At 47.6% G+C, this 21,482-nt stretch overlaps 2 protein-coding genes and 1 long non-coding RNA gene across 4 annotated transcripts in view; 2 read left to right on the plus strand and 1 right to left on the minus strand.

The window, feature by feature from the left end:
- LOC133359698 (cGMP-dependent protein kinase 1-like) overlaps window positions 1–21,482 on the plus strand; it is a 329,349-nt gene that overhangs the window by 165,486 nt on the left and 142,381 nt on the right. The gene's annotated exons all lie outside the window — the stretch shown is intronic.
- Window positions 6,436–9,205, plus strand: LOC133359737 (uncharacterized). The gene is made up of 3 exons (XR_009757186.1): window positions 6,436–6,550; window positions 7,751–8,026; window positions 9,011–9,205. It is a non-coding gene; the product is annotated as an uncharacterized LOC133359737 (long non-coding RNA).
- LOC133359400 (cGMP-dependent protein kinase 1-like) overlaps window positions 18,965–21,482 on the minus strand; it is a 47,148-nt gene continuing 44,630 nt past the window's right edge. For both annotated transcript variants that reach the window (XM_061577810.1, XM_061577811.1), the window contains one exon: window positions 18,965–20,396. In XM_061577810.1, coding sequence (XP_061433794.1) covers window positions 20,298–20,396 — 99 coding nt within the window. In that variant the 3' untranslated portion in view covers window positions 18,965–20,297. The remainder of the gene's footprint in view (window positions 20,397–21,482) is intronic.

Below are 21,482 nucleotides of genomic sequence, written 5' to 3' on the forward strand. Positions count from 1 at the left end.
TCAGTGGGGCCTTACCTGGTCAAATTAAAAGAAGAATTTAGTTTTAGTATGGGTCTCGATGAGTATGGGTCTCTGGGTTTACGTCTTTGTGGGTCTCTATGGTTATTTATGGCTCTATTTTGATCTTTGCATCAACGTGGGTCTCTGCGTCTGTAAAAACGTGCGTTTAGAGTTATTTGGCAGCTACTAAACATTTCCACGTGATGATGATGACGTCAGCCACTTCGTTGAGCTATCATTTGTGATAGCCAGGTCAGGGCTTCTGAAAAAGAGCTGCACAGCAGCTCAGTGGGACCTTAAGGGGCCATCTATAAATGACGTCACGCACCTGGGGGGGTCAGACATTTTTGATGTGTGACAAGGGGGGGGGGGGGGGTTGAGAAATGTGACGTCACATCAAAATGCGCAACTTTAAAAAAATATAGACGACACGTTCTACTTAATTAAATATACTTTTTAATAAATGTTTTTTCCTACAACATCGGAGTGCAGCGCCACATTAAATACGCACTACAATGACTATAGTTTAAAGCGTTTTGATGCATGTTAAACACAATTTGGGGGTGGGCAGACCTTTGTGACATCATATTTGAGGGGGGGGGGGTCTGACTTTTTGTGACGCCATGTGACGAAGGGGGGGGGGGGGGTTAAAAATCGTCCAAAATCTCGTGACGTCATTTATGGACGGCCCCAAACCTGGTAAAAGCTCGTGTTTTGCCCTCCACGCACTCTGACGCAAGAGACAAAGTTAAACTGAAACGCGACAGCGGTCACATCTCTCGCCGGTCTGAACTCAGATTTTTAACGTCGTTTTATTGAATTGTGTAATAAAGGACTCTGCAGGCGATGTAAGTCTCCGTTCGTCCTTTATTTGGGTTCTTCTCCTTCGCACCCCGCTGGCCTCCTCCTCGGACTAGCGTCGTCTCTCGCGCGCCCCGCGCACTCGCTTCCTCCTCAGCTCTTCAACTCGTCCCTTCACCCCACTGGTCCCGACAAGAGACCAGTGTCTCCTCTCGCGTGCCACGTACGCTCTGCTAGCCACTCCGCCAGCCCCGTGTGCCCCGCACACTCTGCTAGCCACTCCGCTAGCACACTCTGCAGCCACACCGCTGGCCCCATCAGCCACGCGGCTGATGGCGCGATGGTCACCCAATGTGGTTCCGCCTCTTCACTCAATCGACTGTCCCCGATCTCTTCCGGGCTCCCCCCTATAACCCCTCTCTCACGTGACCCTGACTCCTTCCTTCCGGATCGTCAGATCCGCTCTTCTCTTACTGCCCTGCTGGCTCCACCTCCAATACCCGGGTCGTGTGATTGGGCTAGAGTCCAGCAGCAACCTCATTCACGCTCGCATTACAATTGGATAACCTCCCCCACCCACTCCCCGCAGACGAATTAGAAACATCGTTCTAAACGGCAACTTGTGAAAGGAGGACACGGCTAGGAGTGCGGAGCGTGTGGATCCATGGACACGGGAGGAGCCGTGCAGCGCCTGCCGTGGAGACAGCGCAAGAAGGGGGAAGTGGCCATGACGCCACGGAGTGGAGGACTCCAAGGGCGACTCAGCGCATTGCTGCTGCTGCCGCTGGCGTTTCTCGTAGTGGTGGTGGTGAGGACGACCTCGTGCTGCACTTTGCGATCCTGAGATCGCCGTTCCAGCGTGGCAAGTGTCTTAAATAACCCCTGATCTCTACCCCGGGTGCTCCACCGCGCTCTGTGTAAACGGCTATGGGATTCTTTTTTCCAGTATAAAAAAAATTACGGAAAACAAATAAGAATAGGGTTTTTACCCTGTCTGGCAATACTAAAACAGGAGTTGTGTTTAGATGTACAAACAACCAAACAGATATCGAAGATTGCAAGGCATCATCAAGTACTGCGTTAGCCCACAGATACCTGTAGCAAAAACATGCAAACAAACACGCTCAAATAATATCTGCGCATTGCCTTTGAAACGTGTTACCTTGCGACAGGTATCTGTTTGATATGTTTGATGTTTGAACATCTGGGCTACACCACAAAGCACATGGTAGGCAGGCAGGTCGCGCGCGTGCGGTGGGGGTAACGCTGTGGGCAACTGAGCACTTACTTCAAGACGACGGGTGTGGTGAACGCAGAAGAGTAAGCCAAATAACCACTCTGCCAGAGCTCGCAGAGTGATTGTATTCCTCTGGGAAGGCTACGATCGAATCAGAACATGTATTCATACAGGAGTAATCCAATGAGCTGTGAAGCTCTCTTTGCACAGATGAGGTGTATATATTCAAGTGCGTGAATTGCGTGACCTCAGTTACAAAAGTTGAAGCTTCATCCATGAGACATTACACTTTGAAGTGGGCTCGCTGAAACAACACCACCATCTTGAGTCTGTTGTGGAACTGGCTCAGACACAGGAATGGATTCCGAACATGAGCTGGTCGCGTATTCCAGGTACTTGAGCCTTAGACGCTGAAACTGCGCTGGCCATATCGTATGCGAGTGTAAAGGAGAGCCGACACAAGATTGCAGGGGTCTCGTCCTTTAATCCTTTTCTTCCATCCACACCTGTCCCCAGCCGTCCCAATATCGTTCCCGCCAAAGGCCCCCTCTTCCCGCCCGTTCTCTCCTTATAGCTCCTCGATCACCCCTCCCACTAACCCACCTATTGGTGGGAATCCTTCCCCTGACACCCCTACACGAGGTTTACACGCGGGTACAGCAGCAGGTCGCTACAAGCTGCAGATTGTAGTCGGATTCGATGTAGGTCTGTTGAAGCCGGTATGCACTGATCGGCGAGATAGGACGGAGCAGATTGATGGAGACTCTTAAAGACGAGTAGGCATCATTTATACGCAATTCTGTATTTAATAGGTAGCCAGTGCAGCTCATCACGTATCAAACTCGTGATCCGATCATATTTATGTTTCCTAACTATCAGACGAACTCCAGCATTTAACACTGGACTAGAGTTGCCGTAGGTCAAAAGAGCTAGCACAGCTGACGATACTGTTGCAGTAGTCCCCGCAGATGATGATGAATGCGTGGACGAACATCCTCGCAGTCTCCACAGTTAGAGCACGACAGACTTTGCGGAGTTGTCGAAGCAGGTAGAAGCATCGTTCGCTCAGGTGCCTGATGTGAGTGGCAAATGTAAGTTCTTATTATCATCTGACACTGGGATGTCGCAGCCGTCTATGTGGAAAAGCTCACGTTTGACTCTAGAACTCTGATGGTGGGTCCCAAGCACCATGATTTTATTCTTAATCCAGTTAAGCTTCAGATGGTTTGATGTCATCCAGTTTTTTTATATCATTGAAACACAAAATGAGGCGTGGAACGTGTGAGACGCACAAGTCAGATTTTGTATGGAAGTAAAGTTGTGTGTCGTCGGCATATGAATGCATGCCGATACTATGACAGCGAGCGATGCCGATGACATCCGCAGGATAAAGTAGGAAGAGTCACCTGTGTGACAGGTTACTGGCAGAGCTGACACTTTGTGTCCGACCTGTGATGCAGGACTCAATTTATCAAGCACAGTACCTTGTATACCATAAACAATTCGAAGGTGGCTGACTAAAATGTTATGATCAAACATGTTAAAAGTAGCAGACAGGTCTAGTAAGCAGAGTAGCGTGACTTCACAATGGTCAGCTGCCAGGAGGGCGTCATAGATGACCTTCAGGTTTGCTGTCTCTGTTGAGTGACCACGCTGGTATTCTGATTGGATGCTTGGAATGAGGCTCTTTTGCCCTATATAGGCTACGAGCGGGAAGTACCCGGCGTTGCCCGGGTCCAAAAAATATTTCAAACCTACTCTTTAAATGTAACAGTAGAGCGTACTGACTGTGGTGGTACCTGCTATGATTACAGCAGTGCATACCGACTCTGGCGGTACCTGCTATCACTACAATAGTACATGCTGACTCTATAGTAGTATTTATGGACTCTATAGCACAAAGTACTCACCTGACAGAGTTGCGTGGTGAGGCCTCGTCCCGTGCAGAGCCTCCGGCTTCACCTAGATTGTCCAGCCAGCCGAGGTGGCACCTTGGCAGGCTGGGGCTGGGCTGCTACCCCTGACCCCCCCCTCCCCCCCACCGCAGCCACGATCTTCCCGGCCGCTCTGTAGTAATATCTACGGCCGATAGTGGTAGCATCTACCGACTGTATATATTAGTAGCTGCAGGCATTCTTGTGGGGGGAACATCACACAGTGAAGAATTTACCTGAGCGTTTAGCATTTTTAACACGAAAGAAAATGTCCCCCTCACTCCCACCGAAGGCGTGAGACTTGGCATGGGCCATCCTCCCCACCAAAGGCACGTGAGTTGGTATGGTCGTGCATACATCATGAATAAATAAATAAATAGCAAGCGCACAAAAATGGCACTACATCGCTAATTTAACTAATTTAAAGTTGACGGATGTGAAAAAGGAATAGCGCTTGCTCATGGCGGGGCTTACGGCGTGGTATCTGGCTATTTTACATTAACCCCACCGTTGGAGAGCCAAATCCTTCGGAAGCACGCGAACACACACAAACCCACACACAAACCCGCACACAAACCCACACACAAACCCACAGACAAATTTTGACTTTTATATATATAGAAGAAGATAAGCTGGCGACATACCCAATCTCTCGACTATTTTCGACATGAATGTCAAATTGGAAATTGGCCTGTGGTTATTCTTGTCAGATGGGTCTGCTCCAGTCGTGTTCAACCGTAGTGTGACTATAGCATGGCGCTGGCTATTTCGTAGACAACCCTGCATGAGTGAAATCATTCCACGTGCTTTTGATGAATTGCAGAAGCTCTGGAAGAAACTCCTTTAAAATTTGTGTCTACATTGGGTCCAGTGCACAGGACTTTGATGGAGCAGCCATGATGATCCTCAAGATTTTATTCAGCTGTAAATGGCACGAACATATAAAATTACTCAGGAGTATTGCCTTCCATTTCTCGATGAATGGCAGCAACCTTCTGAGTTAAATAATTCATGACGTCCTGCACTGACGGGAAATTTGCTCTTGGTTAATTTGCCATGTCCCTCCGCAGAAGAGTCGCCATGCAGCCCCACCGCTTGCTCGGCTGAGCAGACCGCTGAGTGAATTTTCGGCTCCAGTTTGATGACTACTTCATGGGACCTCCTTTGCCAGTACCAAAATATCAGAATAGGTTTTCCCCTTTTTTCTGGCAACAAAACAGGTGTTAAGATGTTTAAACACCAAACTGAAACCTTTTACAAGGAATCATGTCCGCATTAACCACAATACTTGTGGTCAGAATGCAAACAAAAAAACATACTATGGTAATATATGCAGTCTATGTAACTGATTGGTCCACCTTCTTGGTTCTTTCGGTAAAGTCACGTAGAAGGGAGATAATAAAATAATAAAAATAAAACATAATAAAATACAATTCTCACGACGTTTCGGCCACAACGCAAGCAGCCGTCCTCAGGTGAAGAACAGGTCTGTCGGAAAGACAGCGTCTGAATGAACACCGCCAAGCTTGGCAGCGTATATTTAAGCTGGGTTAGGTGATTGGTCCACACCAGAGACAGCTATTCTCAAAACGGTGTTCGACCAGAGAACGCCAAAAGGCGTCCTCTGGTCTAACTATCCTCTGCTCCTCTGGATTGAAAGGAGCCAATTGAGGTGGTTCGAACATCTAGTAAGGATGCCTCCCAGTAGACTCCCCCTGGAACTCTACCGGGCACCTCCCACTGCGCGAAGACCTTTGGGCCGGCCCAGGGGACGCTGGTGGGAATTTTGTCGTTCAGCTGGCCTGGGAATGCCTGGGTATTCCCCAGGAAGAGCTATAGTCTGTGTATAGTAGTGTATAATGTAGTGTATAGTGTAGTGTATAGTAGTGTCGTGTACAGTGTATAGTAGTGTAGTGTATAGTAGTGTAGTGAATGGTATTATCATGTTAGAGTATGTCGCCAGGGAAAGGGAGGTCTGGACCACCCGACCCAACACGCTGCCACCGCGACCCTCACCAGGACAAGCGGATTGACAAATTAACGATCGAACAATGTTGCTTTGTAACTCATAATGTATAAAACTGACATTGCAGCCTGTGGTAATCTCATTTCATGTGTTCACCCTACAGGCACCCTCACGACAGCGAACAATGATGAAATCGTGATGTCAACACGAACAATGGTAAACACATTGAAGCCCACGCTAGCCCGAAAATTCACTATGTAGGCTTGACTGTGGGCTACATAGCACGCGAATGCGAGGCACCTGAAACCACGCTATTTCCCCTGCAGGTGGACAATGAGCATGAGGCAGTGAAGCTCATTCGTGGGAACAGAGATAATCTCGTGGACTGGATTGGGGTGGATCCCTCGCCCCTTTTTAATCATCTCAAGGACTCTCGCATGATTCCTCACGACGTCCACCGAGCAGCCAAAGCTACGCTTGGAGACGAGTGTGCCGAGCTCATACTCAACCACTTCATGAACCAAGGAGCAATGGGCTGCATACAATTATGGGATGCCCTCTGCTCCGTGAGGTTGCAGTACGAGCAACTTCAGCAATGGATCCTAGAAAATGGTATGAGATTCATTATATCTATGGGACTTTTTTGCAGCTATCAAAAATGATGAAAAAAAACACAAGAATACGTTTTTACCCTTTCTGACAACGAAAACAGGAGCTGTGCTAAGATGTTCTTGTTTTTTTAATCATTTTCGAGATTGTTATTCCTTGGACATTAGGGTGTGGCTGGCGTTACTATTATGTTGCACGGTCAGCCAGGTCACTTTTGCACTTCTGATGGTTGGAGCTCCATGGGTGTGAGACTGATTCTGAGATGCATGTGACGCCTTTATTTGTAGATAGGCCGCCATAATGGTTTCTGCTGGGTACTTTCAGTCTGGCATGATGAGTGATTTCCCCCTCCACCAATCAAGAGTCAAGTCATTTATGCCGCTCTTCAAGTGATAATGCACACACCAACATGTGCAGATTAACCATGCACCTCGGATTTTGACATAAATTAATGACTCTTGGATTTTCCTTAAGCCCAAATTAATAATCTAAAAACAGTTATACATTGTTATTCTTGGACATGTGTATTACAAGTCACGTACATAAACCGAACAAATATGTGTTCCCATTAGTCCGAAATCAACATGATCGCCTCTATAGTACAGTAGTTGCAATATCTTCAAAACAGTGGGCGTAGTTTGATTGTTATTGATTAGTGTGGCTCTGCTGTCCATTTATTGGGCGGAGTCTTCTACTGGGCAGGAGCAGGAAAGTGTTATCACCGTGCACGCGCATCATCGATCGATCGATTGTTAGTATCCATTCTTAAATTACACCTATATCAGTGGTTTTTGGCATAGAGATCCGCGCAAAATTGTTATAGTGTTGGATTATCTGCGATTTTGCATTATGTGCGGCCATCCTCCCTGTCATTAGCGTGGATAATCGAGAGTCTACTGTAATTTATTCAAGATATACAAGATGGGCGAGGTTTAATGCGGGCGAGGCCAGGTGTGATGTTAAAGATGGCGAGGGTGGTCTTATAGTTGGACCTGGGATTGCAATAGGAGCCCATGGAGAGATTTGTGGATTAGAGTGATGTCCTCCTATGGCCATTTCTTCACGCAATGTTCTGCTGTCCAATGAGTTCCACTCTAATCTGTAAAATGATGTTGACAGCACAGGCTAATAACGGGTGACAACAAAAATACCCATGTAAAAGTTGCATGCACAACGTAACACAAAGCTTTTAATTGGGCACAGGAGAAGCGGTGTCAACAGTTCGAAAAATGAAGAATTATCTGACGTCATGGATCGGCGAGAACCCGCTGCCTCTTCTAAAGCATCTGAAAAGGAAAGGACTGATTTCGAGTTTCATCTTGACGAACGCTACATTAATCACCAATGGAGCAGAGCATACAGAGCTGCTGCTCAACAACTTCATAGAAAGAGGCGATGATGACTGCCTCAAGCTGCTGCTTGCTCTAAAAGCTGAGCAGGACCAGTATCCTACATTGAAGAAATGGCTGGATTCTCTTGGTAAGACCGGTTGAATATTGAATCTCCTTCCCTATAATTATCGCGTGTAATTAGCTCACGTAGGCTGCCAGGCCATCAGAGTGTTACAAAAACAAGTCAATCTTGGATTTGGTCACAACAATGCAAGTGTTGGGGTGTAAATGATGACTCGGAGGCAGATCTTCATGCAAGGGCTTGCGCTGGTTATTTATTAGGGGTTTTAGACAACTTCCCCAGGGGTAGGGTTCCTTCACTAGGTCCTTCACCCGGACCTTCACTCTGTCTGTTCTTTGCTCGGCTAGCTCCGGTCTCTCTCCCTCGTGTCGGATTCGGGGGATCAGCCAACACCGACCGACCGGGGAGAGCAGCACCTCCTGTGACTACAACCGGCTTCTCTCTTCAGACTCCTTCAGCCTACCCCTGGCTGGCTCTTCAACTGTTCACATTCTCGGACTCCCACAGTGACTCTACTTTCGTCACGGGGTCCCCCTTAAGTACCTAGAGGGGACATGACGTCATTGCCCCGCCCAGCGCGCATGACGTCACTTCCCATGACGTCATCGCAACGGATGGCACGCATGACGTCACGTCCCCATATTACTCCTCTACACAATTACGGAGCGAGGTGGTGAGGGAATGGTTATACCCCTTCCAATGACTGTACAGAAATGTTGGTTTTCATGTAAAAATACTGCTCCCAGGGTACTGAACATTCTCAGTTTGACTAACATACGGAACACACTCTTGTCAAGGCATCTAAAATGGTGCGCCACATTGGGATTTGAGAAGCAGTTCTGTGATTTACTTCCAAATGATATAAATAGCAAGGGGTGATGATCTCACAATATGGCACTGCGTACTCAATTAAAATATAATTGGTAAAAACGTTAAAATATTATCTAGATCATGGTGTAAATATTATGGCCAGGATACGAAATATCAGTGTCAATAATTGTCATGTTATTTTGAAAACTGAAGCCTGAATCCTAGCTCTTTGCATTTCAGAATTCCTCTAAATCCAACACGGAGAAGCTGATGAAGGCACTGAAGAAAGACTTGACACTTCTACATTCCAGCAGACGAGAGACACTGACCAGTAGTGAGGTCATGGGTACATGATTTCACAACATGCTATAGGTACATTAGAACCCCTCTTAACGACCACATGTTGACGACTAAGAACCCAATGTGTAGTGCATAGTAGTAGGTTTTTACCCTTTAAACTGGTACAAAATTGATACCTTTATACAAGGCATCATGTTTGCTATAACCGCAACACAAGCAGTCAAAATGTTTTTGAGTTGTACGCCTTTTGGCGTCATCTGGTCCAACACCAATGGAGACTAGGCTCTAAGGAAAGCTGTCTCAGGTGTGGACCAATCAACTTCCAGGACAGTGCATATCATTACCATTATCAGAGTTGTTTCTTTTTGTTTGCATTTTGACTGCTTGTGTTGCGGTTATTGCAAACATGATGCCTTGTATAAAGGTATCAGTTTTGTACCAGTTTAAAGGGTAAAAACCTACTACTATATTTTGCCACTGGTAAAGGAGGTCTCATAGTGTAAATGTAGTGCATAGTAGTATTTAGTAGTGTAGTGTATGGTAGTGTTGTAGTGTATAATAGTGTAGTGTATAGTAGTGTAGAGTATAGTAATGTAGAGCATAGTAATGTAGAGTATAGTAGTGTAGTGTACCGTAGTGTAGTGTATAGTAGTGTAGTGTACCGTAGTGTAGTGTATAGTAGTGTAGTTTTAAGTAGTGTAATGTATAGTAATCATTCTTTACTTTGATATCATCCAATTGCACTACCTGTGCCAAGCATAGGACATATATCTCCACTCATGTCAATATTGATATTATTATGGTGTTTGCTTTATGGAGGCTACACCAGGACATTAGCGGAGTTGTGGCAATAAAGTTTGACTGCGTATGTTTTCTGACCGACAAACTGCATCCGTGTGAATGCATTTACAATGTAACGGATCTCTTCTGAATAAACAGAAAACAAACTGTGCAGAACACCCCACACAGCCAACTCAAACTGACTGTGATCTTAGATGGTCTTTTTAGCCTGTTAATCAAGTTATATGCGTGCAAATTTTGTCCATTCTGGTGGTTACATTCTTTAAAATAGCCACAATCGGCAGATCCTTGAATCGCAAATAAAAATGCAATTTGAAAATGTGGTATGATTCCCGATTCGTAATACGACACCCCCTTATGATATTTTATGTTACCCTACATTCACTAAAATATTAAAACAGTAAGCATTTTTCACGTAAAATCATTCATATTTTCAATCGCGTTAAATATAACTTGCAGAGTAAATACAGTATATCGATAATAGAGTTTTTTTGGTTCAGATCGTGTAAATATATCAATGTGTCGTTAAACTCACCACCACCCGACACAGCCAACTAGTAAGGGTTGTCACGTATACAGAACATGGGTGTCGCTATGGGTGTCTCTGTGGGTCTCTGTGAGTCTGGGTGTCTGTGGGTGTCTGTGGTCTCTGTGTATGTATGTTGAACTTCTTTAGTCAACCATGCTAATATGTGGGTCTCTCTAGGTCTCTATGGGTATCTCTATGGGTGTCTCTGTGGGTCTCTATGGGTCTGGGTGTCTGTAGGACTCTGTGGATCTCTGTGGATGTATGCATTTTGAAATTATTTCCCACCAGCTACATGAAGAAGATTTAAAGTGCGGAACTTCAACACCATGCGACTAACGAAATAACAAAATGAAAAAAAGTGTTTATAGTGTAATGATGAAGGCAACAGCACACTTACCTCACATCGCGTACGTGCGATCTTTGTCCTTGGTGTGTTTGGTATGGTGGCTATGTCGAGACAATCACAACCATCATCACCTCAACCAACCCGGTGGTCCTCTCCACGTTGATCCACGTTAACTGGGATATTTTATGATATTTTTTGTTGTCTTTTATGTTTTTTTGCTGCTACGCTCATGCATGGGGGGGCGGGCAACTGATCGAACGAACCATTCGTGTAACCAAGCCAAATGAACGCAAAACCGAGACGGCAATTGTTGAGCAAGAGGCAAATCCAATGAGCTCAATGAAGTCGGTTCACAGCAAACGTGAAACTTGCAGCGGAAGAACGAGCCGATGGTTCTGCCCTTCTAGGGGTTGCGCGCCAATGTAGTTTGGTCGGTGGTGTGACGCGCTTGTGCCCCGCAGGTTGAAGTGCCTGGGTTCGATTCGTGACCTCGGGTAAACAGTTCTCCATCGAGTTTGTGCGTTCTTCGCCTCTTCTGCCGAGCGTGATGGTGCATGTTCGTGATTGTGTGTATTGTAGTGGTTAGCGCTATGCTGCGCTCCAAACCCGGCGACCTGAGTTCGATTCCCTTTCACGGCCAACACCAGTCCTGAGCCTCCCCTAAGTCGACTTAGTCTCAATTGAGTACCTGGTGCTATGTGTAAAAAACATTGCCACTAGGGAGACAAAGGCGGTCGGGCGTGGTGCTGGCCACCCACCCCCTCGTTTACCGTTCCGGCCTATCATATTTACTCACTAACAGCATTTGCCTTAACAGTCTGTTCATGTCTATATGGAGGATCTTTGTATATTTGTAGCGGTTAGCGCGCTGCACTACGAACCCGCTCACCTGAGTTCAATCACGGTCAACACCAGTGACGATTATATGAACTGCTCCTGGGCCTCAACTAGGCCGACTCAGCTCCAATTAAGTGCCTGATGCGGTCTGTAGTAAAACTTGCCACTGGAGAGACAAAGGCGGCCGGGTGGGCGTGGTGCTGGTCACCCACCCCCTCGTGTCCCACAGTGTCGGCCTTCATAGGTGCTCGCTAACAACACTTGCCCCAACAGTTGGTTAAGTCTACACGGGGGATCTCTGTCTGTATCTTTTGTGTGTATGTTGAACTGATTTCACACCGTACATAGGTAACCGTGCGAATCTATGGTGCAGGGGAAGGGCAAAAAACAAAACACAACAACAAGCAGTTTTTAAAGAAATGAGTTTTCAATCTAGATGATGATTTAAAAGTGCATAGCTCCCAGTGATTTCCTAATATCGGAAGGAGCGTTCCAGACAACCGCAGAAGTATATTTGAAATCGTCACGTGATGATGATGGGGTGACCCCCGTCTCTTTTCGATGTTTGAGCTAAAAACCGCTGCTGCTGCTGCTACCGAGGGTGTGTTAGTGTGTGTGAGAGGATGACTTCTTATTTTCAATAGGGCGAGTCCCTGATAGCGACACACAATGTAACGTTAAAGTTACATTAAGATCCGGAAAAAAAACATAAACGAGAGTTATACCCCCCCCCCCCACTTGGCGACACGGTGGTGAGATGGTATCTCCCTCGCCTGGTGTGCAGAAGATTGTAGGTTCGATTGTGACCCTGACACCTGCTGTATATTTTGAACAAGCTGCTACTCCTACATATTAGCTGCTGCTAGAGAAGGTTCCTATTCTACATCGAATACCACCGTGGATAGGAAATGTTAACGACCTCGCCTGTTATGCAGGCGGTAGTGGGTTCGATCGCGATCCGGACACCTGCTGTATATTTGGAGTTTGGGTCTCTCTCTCCCTGCGGTCTCGTGGATTTTTCTCTCCCAGTCCTCCGGTTTTCCCCTCCACATTTTGAATGAACATCACGCGTTTTAGAGAGATTTGACTGCTGCTATACATATTCACGTGATAAGGCACTTAGTTGAGTTATTATTACATGCGGCCAAGTCCCTTCTGAAAAAGAGCTACATAGCCCAGTGCTTGACCTGGACCAATACAATTTTTTTTATTAGTTTTAGTTTCGTCTATGGATCTCTTTGGGTCTCTATGTATCGCTATGGGTCTTCTATGTGTTTCTAGTTTCCACTTGATGATAAGCTGCTGTCATGTGTGCCATGTGGCTTCTGAAAAAGAGTAACATAGCTTAATAGTGGGCCTTACCTGGTAAAATCTAAATAGTTTTGTTCAGTGTATAACATCAGCACTGGGGAGTCAAAGGGAGCCAGCTGTGGTGCTGCCCTCCGACACTATAGTGCACCGTGCCGGCCTTCATTTAGTAACATGCGTTTAGAGTATTTATATTCAGGGGCGGTTTCTTCATTAGGGCGATTGGGCGACGCACCACCAATGTCATTCAACCACAGAGTCACGCTAGTCGTCACTGTGCCTCTGGATATAGTCATGTCACGTTCTGTGGAGTACCGCCTCTTTTTGGGTGATTTCACTCCGGCTGAGAATCGCCCCGAGTGGCCCCATAGACTTATATTCAAAGATGTTTTTTTTCGAACGAGGGGCACTGCAATGCATTCTCTATGGCTTCCGGGAGGGCTCGCCCTAACGTGCTTACGTCATCATACGTAAGCACGTTTCATCCAACAATATAATTTGTCGCCACCTAGTGGAATCTTTAATAAAATAAACTTGAATGGATTGTATTAATAGTTAGTATAGAAACAAACAAGATGTATTGTAAGAGTCACATTATTTTACATTAATATTAAAGAAGTGAAGTTGCCTTTACATGCTTAAGCTGTTAATTTATCCATTGCATGGGTGGACCTTATCCTTATCAATCATTCCGACATTTGCCCCCCCTGAGAGATTTTGCAGGAGCCGCCACTGTTTATATTATATGACAACTATACCCATGTGATGATGCTATCAGCCAATTCGTTGTGCTTCTATCATTTGTGATAGACAGGTCACTTCTGAAAAAGAGCCACTACATCGCTGAGTGGGGCCTTAGCTTAGTTTATTTTCTTGTTCAGTCTATGGGTCTCTACGTATTCCTACGGGTCTCTATGTATCTCTGTGGGTCTCTATGCGTCTGCAATTTCCACGTGATAATGATATCAGCCACTTCGGTGAACTGATATCATTTGTGAATGCCAGGTCGCTTTTGAAAAAGAGCTACATAGGCCAGTACCTGGTCAATTAAAAACGTAGTTTAAAAGGCTAGTTTATTTGGTTACTTACAGATGGACGGAGAGACAGACTTCAACGCCTTAACCCTTAATTTGAAACCGATGTGTAAAAAAGTACACTTAGGAAATCTGCTTTAAACATCTCGCGATTTATTCCCTCAAGAAGAAGAATCTTTATAATAATCATAATAATCAGGGTTTCCCCCTTTTACGACCAAACGAATATAAATTAAACGAGACAGATACAAATCAACACAATTCTGCAATAATAACAATAAGGATGATGTTAATACTAATCATTGCGTGAATACTGATAGCCCGGGAATCGATCGTGGGAGAGAGAGACAAAGAAATAAGTAAGAGATAAGAGAAAGGCGAGCGGCAGTGAGTGAGGGAAGAGGGAATGGGGGGTTCCCACAGAGACCGACTGGTGCCTTGGTGGGGAAGAGGACTGTTCTGTTAAGTAACGCCACCCCACGTGCCACGTGACACTCCGCCATCTTAGGGACGTCATACTCCCACGCCAACGAGCGCGTCGATGGGGTGTTTTAACGATATTTCGAGAATTTCCAAAAATCGGCAGAATGATAGAGGCCGACTGGTGCCTCGGTGGGGGGGAGGGACGACTGCTTTGCTAAGTGATGCCACCCCCACGTGCCACATGCTCTTCCACCATCTTAGCGACGTCACACTCTGACGTCGTCGATCCCGTCGATGGGATCCTTTTACTGCACAAATTTCGCGAATGAAACGAAAATCGTCCCAAAGTTCCCCTTCCGCTGTTGATTGGCGAGGTTCTTGGAATCGTACGCAGAAGCCTGCAGTGGGTGGCCTCCCCTACCGCGGAAATAAAACCACCGTATTCTGTGTCTGCTGGGAAACACAGCGGCGCTGCAGAAGCGATAGAACGAGCCCGTGAAGTGTGCGGGGATGGATTTATGATAACGGGAAGTAGGTTCGGCATGCGGTTTTCCGGTTTTTCCCTCCACATTTAGAATGAAGTTCATGCATTTAGAGATTAGTTGGCTGCCGCTTATAAATGTCCACATGATGATGAAAAGCAGCCACTTTGTTGAGCTGCTATCGTTTGTGATTGCCAAGTCGCTTATGAAAAAAGCAATTTTGCTCGGTGAGTCTTACCTGGTAAAATAAAAAATGGTTTCGTTTTTTTGTTTCGTTTAAGTCTGCACAGATACTTGTGGCAAACATGCAAACAATCTTGGGTCTCTGCATTTGTATGGGCCTCTATGATTTACGGTCTCTATAAGTATGGGTCTCTGAGTTTGTATAATCAATATCACGCGTTTAGAGTATTTATCTTCTGTTATAAATGTCCAAGTGATTATAAGCCACTTCGTTGAGCTGAAAAACGGCTATATAGTTCAGTGGGGCCTTACCTGGTAAAAAAATAAAAAAAATGTTTAGTTTATTTGATAGCATGCTCAAACCCATCATGAGCCCATTAGGTCGTTCACTTTGCTTGGCATCGCTTCCCATTGGTGTGCACCGTCGGCTTCACGCACGGGGTACAAACAACAAAAACGACGAAAAAAAACCTCCATCTTTTTTTTGTCTCCACGGGACAAGTTCTGTCACGCAGCAGCGCCCTCCCCCCCTCTCCTTTGTGACGATGGCCCCCTCGCCCCGCCTTCCTCGCCTCACCCCGCCCCCTCACCTCGCCCCACCCCCACCCCGCCCCACCCATCGCGCACAACAACTTGACGCGGACTCAACAATGGCAACGACCGAACCGTCGCCAGAAACACCTCACGGCATCATGGCGGCCGCGTGGACCTACGTGTTGTATGTAGTGTGTGTGGGGAGCGGTAGTGTAGCGGTTAGTGCTACACTGCGCTATGAACCAGGCATCCCGAGTTCGATTCTCGCTCAAGGCCAACACCAGTTACGAATTTTTGAGCCGGTCCTAGGCCTCTCCTAGGTCGACTCTGCCTCAAATGAGTACCTGGTACTATGTGTAAAAATATTGCCACTAGGGAGACAAAGGCGGCCAGGGGTGGGGTTGGCCACCCACCCCCTCGTGTGCCGTGCAGGCCTTCACAGATGCTACTCGCTAACAGCACTTGCCCCCAATAGTCTGCTAAAGGCTATACGGGGAAACTTTGTCTCTATGTATCATTGTTTTGTGTGTGTGTGGAGTTGCGTTCATACGGCGGTTTGTGTTACGTTTCATGCAGATTACATAAGGCACTTTTTGCACCCCACAAGGGAGATAAGAGCCGGTTGGGAAAGAGAGGGAGAGAAAAAAAGAGGGACGAGAGAAATGGAGGAGCGAGAGAGATCGAGGAGATAGGAGTGAGAGGGGGGAGATGAGTGAGAGAGATAGGGGTGGAGAGAGGTACGTGAGATAAGGAGTGAGAGGAGAGAGGAGTAGAGAGACGAGAGAGCGAGATAAGGTAGAGAGATAGCGAGTGAGAGGGGGGGGAGAGACAAGGATGAAAGGGGAAGAAAGATAGCAGAGGGGTAGAGGGAAGAAAGAGAGAGGGACGAGAGATAAGGAGGAGTGAGAGAGCGAGTGAGAGAAAGAGGTGGTGGAGGAGAGAGATGATGACGATGGGAGAAATGGGGAGACAGGAGGAGAGGGAGGAAAGAGACGGAGTGAGATGGACGAGAGAGGATGAGGGAGCGAGAGGTCAAGGTAGATAAAATTGATCGTAAAAAAAAGAGAGAGGGAGAGAGTGGGACGAGGGAGAGGAGAGGAGTGGAGAATGAAGAGAGGGAGAGAGGAAGAGGGGTCAGGAGAGAGGAGAGAGAGAAGATAGGGAGAGACAGGTCAAGACAGAGAAGATTGAGAGAGGAAGATAGGTGGACGAGGGAAAGGGGGAGAGGAGGGGGGAATGAAGAGAGGGAGAGCGAGGAAATAGAGGAGGGAGAGAGAGGGAGGAGAGGTTGAGAGGGGAAGAGAAGTCAGGAGAGAGAGAGATGAGAGAGAAGGCAGCTATTGATAGTGAACGCGGTGAGTTTCACGTCATTTTCTCCCACGTGCCGTTGATGTCCGACGTTCTGCTCCACCTGCCGGGAGATTCTTCAGGAGCGCCCACACATTTTTCTAAAATTATTCGTTCCTTCGTTCATTTATCCTACAACAGCAGCAGCGTGCCCAGTCTCCCCCCTCCCCACTTCCAAAGAATGGCGAGCGGCCAGCAACAAGCAGCGCCATCAGAGGCGTCGATAGCGGACGGCTCACACATCCCCGCCCCCCCCCCCCCCGAAACGTCGTACAATCGCGCCCCAACAGCAGCTGCGACTCGTGTTGTTGCTTCTGCTGCAACTGCTGCCACTGCTGATACTTCTGCTGCTGCTAAAGCTGATGCTTCAACTGCTACTTCTGCTGCTGCTGCTGCTGCTACAGCTGATGCTATGTTTGATGCTAAATCCTGCTTCTGCTGCTGATGCTCCTGCTGTTGCAGCTACGTCTGCTGCTCATGCTGCTACTTCTGCTACAGCTGCTGCTTCTGCTGCTTGTGCTTCAACTGATGCTACTGCTGTTGTTGCAGCTACTTCTGCTGTTGTAGCTACATCTGCTGCTACAGCTGCTACCGTCTGCTGCTCCTGCTCATGCTGCTACTTCTGCTGCTGCTACAGCTGATGCTACAGCTGCCGTTGCAACTACTTCTGCTGCTACAGCTGCTACTTCTGCTGCAACTGATGCTTTAACTGCTACATCTTCAGGAGTAGCCGAATTGATTTGTTTCAGATCGTCGATCTGAATGATCCGATTTGGGGCAGTCGTTCACGAATATGTTGCACGCTGCTGCTACTTCCGCTTCTGCAGCTGCTGCTGATGCTACAGCTGTTGCTGCTGCTACTTCCGCTTCTACAGCTGCTGTTGATGCTACAGCTGTTGCTGCTACTTCTTCTGCTTCTATAGCAGCTGCTGCTGATGCTACAGCTGTTGCTGCTACTTCTGCTTCTACAGTTGCTGTTGATGCTACAGCTGTTGCTGCTACTTCTGCTTCTATAGCTGCTGCTGATGCTACAGCTGTTGCTGCTACTTCCGCTTCTACAGCTTCTGCTGATGCTACAGCTGTTGCTGCTACTTCTGCTTCTGCAGCTGCTGATGCTGCTACAGCTGTTGCTGCTACTTCCGCTTCTACAGCTGCTGTTGATGCTACAGCTATTGCTGCTGCTACTTCTTCTGCTTCTACAGCTGCTGTTGATGCTACAGCTGTTGCTGCTACTTCTTCTGCTTCTATAGCTGCTGCTGCTGCTACAGTTGCTGCTGCTACTTCCGCTTCTACAGTTGCTGCTGATGCTACAGCTGTTGCTGCTGCTACTTCCGCTTCTACAGATGCTGTTGATGCTACAGCTGTTGCTGCTACTTCCGCTTCTATAGCTGCTGCTGATGCTACAGCTGTTGCTGCTGCTACTTCCGCTTCTACAGATGCTGTTGATGCTACAGCTGTTGCTGCTACTTCCGCTTCTGCAGCTGCTGCTGATGCTACAGCTGTTGCTGCTACTTCCGCTTCTATAGCTGCTGCTGATGCTACAGCTGTTGCTGCTACTTCTTCTGCTTCTACAGTTGCTGCTGATGCTACAGCTGTTGCTGCTACTTCCGCTTCTATAGCTGCTGCTGATGCTACAGCTGTTGCTGCTACTTCCGCTTCTATAGCTGCTGCTGCTGCTACAGCTGTTGCTGCTACTTCCGCTTCTACAGCTACAGCTGCTGCTGATGCTACAGCTGTTGCTGCTACTTCCGCTTCTATAGCTGCTGTTGATGCTACAGCTGTTGTTGCTGCTACTTCTTCTGCTTCTACAGCTGCTGATGATGCTACAGCTGTTGCTGCTACTTCTTCTGCTTCTATAGCTGCTGCTGCTGCTACAGCTGATGCTGCTACTTCCGCTTCTACAGCTTCTGCTGATGCTACAGCTGTTGCTGCTACTTCTTCTGCTTCTACAGCTGCTGTTGCTGATGCGGTGGCGATGATCCGAATTAGTTTACGCGTGACGAACGCACACTCACAACTCTCACATTGGGGGTGGTGAGGAGCAAGGTGGTCTGCATCGTTGGTTTTAGAGGTGGCCGATTACTTTTCCGTTGCGTGTAGCCACTTCAAGATGTTTCTTGTTCATGTCTTTGTTTTGTTGCGGTTGCACCCGAGGCAAGAGCCGCATGGCTCACAGGGTTATACCTAATAAATGAAACTGAAAACTGAAAACTGAAAAAACGTACTCTCGCGCGCGCATGTGTCTGTGTGTGGACGGGAGCGGTGGCGGGAGCAGTTAGTGATACGCTGCACTTCGAACTCGGAAACCCGAGTTCGATTCCCGCTCACGGCCACCAACACTAAGTGACGATTATCTGAACCGGTCCTGGGCCTCCCCTATGTCAGCTCAGCTTCAAATGAGTACCTGGTGCGTTGTGCAGTAAACATCGCCACTGGGGAGACAAAGGCGGCCGGGTGGGCGTGGTGCTGGTCACCCACCCCCTCGTGTACCACAGTGCCGGCCTCCATAGGTGCTCGCTAACAACACTTGCCCCATTGTGAACCTCACCAACACGGCCATCGTGAACCTCACCGACTTGGCCATTGTGAACCTCACTGACACGGCCATTGTGAACCTCACTGACACGGCCATTGTGAACCTCACTGACACGGCCATTGTGAACCTCACCGACACGGCCATTGTGAACCTCACCGACACGGCCATTGTGAACCTCACCGACACGGCAATTGTGAAACTCACCGACACGGCCATTGTGAAACTCACCGACACGGCCATCTTGAACCTCACCGACACGGCCATCTTGAACCTCACCGACACGGCCATCGTGAACTTCACAACCTCCCTATGCTAAGGTCCAGGAAGGCTTCAACGGCTCCTCTGAGCCTCACGAGCCATTCACTCGTCCGACCCACGACACACAGCACCGTCTTACAGCTTTGGTAACTGTTGAGTTGCTACAAATGTTCACACGATCGAGCCGTAACCAACTCGCCCAACACACCGACGAGAGAGATAGGGTGGGGGCGAGTGTTGTACTGCACTGCCCCTATGCTCACCCACCCCTCATACACTCGAGACACCCCCACCACTACCACCACTGATACCACCACTGCAACCACCACCACTCCCACCAGCAGCACCATCACAACCACCACCACTACTACCACCACCACTACCACCACTGCCACCACCACTGCCAACACGGCCACTACCACTTTCACCACCACCACCACTGCTACCACCAAAGCCACTACCACCACTGCCACAGCTACTACCACTGCCACCACCACTACCACCACTGTCACCACCACTACCACCACCACAACCACAGCCACTACCACCGCTACCGCCACTGCCACCGCCGCCACTACCCCGATCGGCGGCAGGCGGCGTGGCGAGCCATCAGAAGTCTTTGTCCCAGCCCGAGTCGTCGTCTGGGGGAGGGCTTTCTGTGTCCTCGGGGAAGCTGTCGAAGTTGCTCGTGTCCGTGGGGGAGCTCACCTGGGGACAGGTGGGACACACACAAACACAAGGGTACAGAAACAGATCCCCCCGTGTAGCCCCTAACAGACTGTTGGGGCCATTGCTGTTAGTGAATTTGCACCCACTCACTCACCTACTTACTCAATAATCCACCCACTCACTCACCCTCCCACTCACTCACCCACTTACTCACTCACCCACTCATTCACTCACTCACCACTCAATAACCACTCACTCACTCCTCCACTGATTCACCCACTCAGTTATCCACTCACTCACCCACCCACTCACTCACCCACTCAATTACTTACTCACCCACTCGCCCACTCACCTACTCACCCACTCATTCACATACTCACCCACTCCTTCACTCACCCACTCATTCACTCACTCACTCACTCACTCACTCACCCACTTACTCACCCACTCATTGACCTATTCACTCACTCACCCACTCACCCCCTCAATTACTACTCACCCACTCATTCACTAACTTACCCACTCACTCACCCACTCAATTACTTACTCACCCACTCATGACTGCAGGTATTGCATAGACCGCAATACCTGCAGTCATAATACAAACAACCATGTGAGACTAGGCTCTAAGGAAAGCTGTCTCGGGTGTGGACCAATCAACTTCAAGGACAGTGCACATTGTCAGAGTTATGTCTTTTGTTTGCATTATGACTGCAGGTATTGTGGTCTATGCAAACATGACTTTTGTTGCCAGATAAAAGGGTAAAAAACCAATTATCATATTTTTACTGGCAAATGAGGTTCCCATAGTGTAGGTTCCATACTCTTTTGTTCTTTCGGTAAAGTCACGTAGGTATAAAATAAAATACATTTAATGTATTTATTTTATTTTATGCCTACGTGACTTTACCGAAAGAACGAAAGAGTATAAAACATTGTTTTCTATGTTACCAGGTGTAAGGCCCCACTAAGCTTCGTAGCTATTACATCAGAAGCAACCTGAGCCATCACAAATGAAAGCAGCTCAAGCAAATGGCCAATATCATCACCATCATCATAATCACGTCGACATTCATAGCAGCAGCCAAATCACTGTCTAAATGCGTGGTGATGTCCATTCTAAAT

Source organism: Lethenteron reissneri, chromosome 65 (genome assembly GCF_015708825.2).
Source record: "Lethenteron reissneri isolate LAM-NWPU_2019-01 chromosome 65, ASM1570882v1, whole genome shotgun sequence".
Classification (NCBI taxonomy): Eukaryota; Metazoa; Chordata; class Hyperoartia; order Petromyzontiformes; family Petromyzontidae; genus Lethenteron; species Lethenteron reissneri.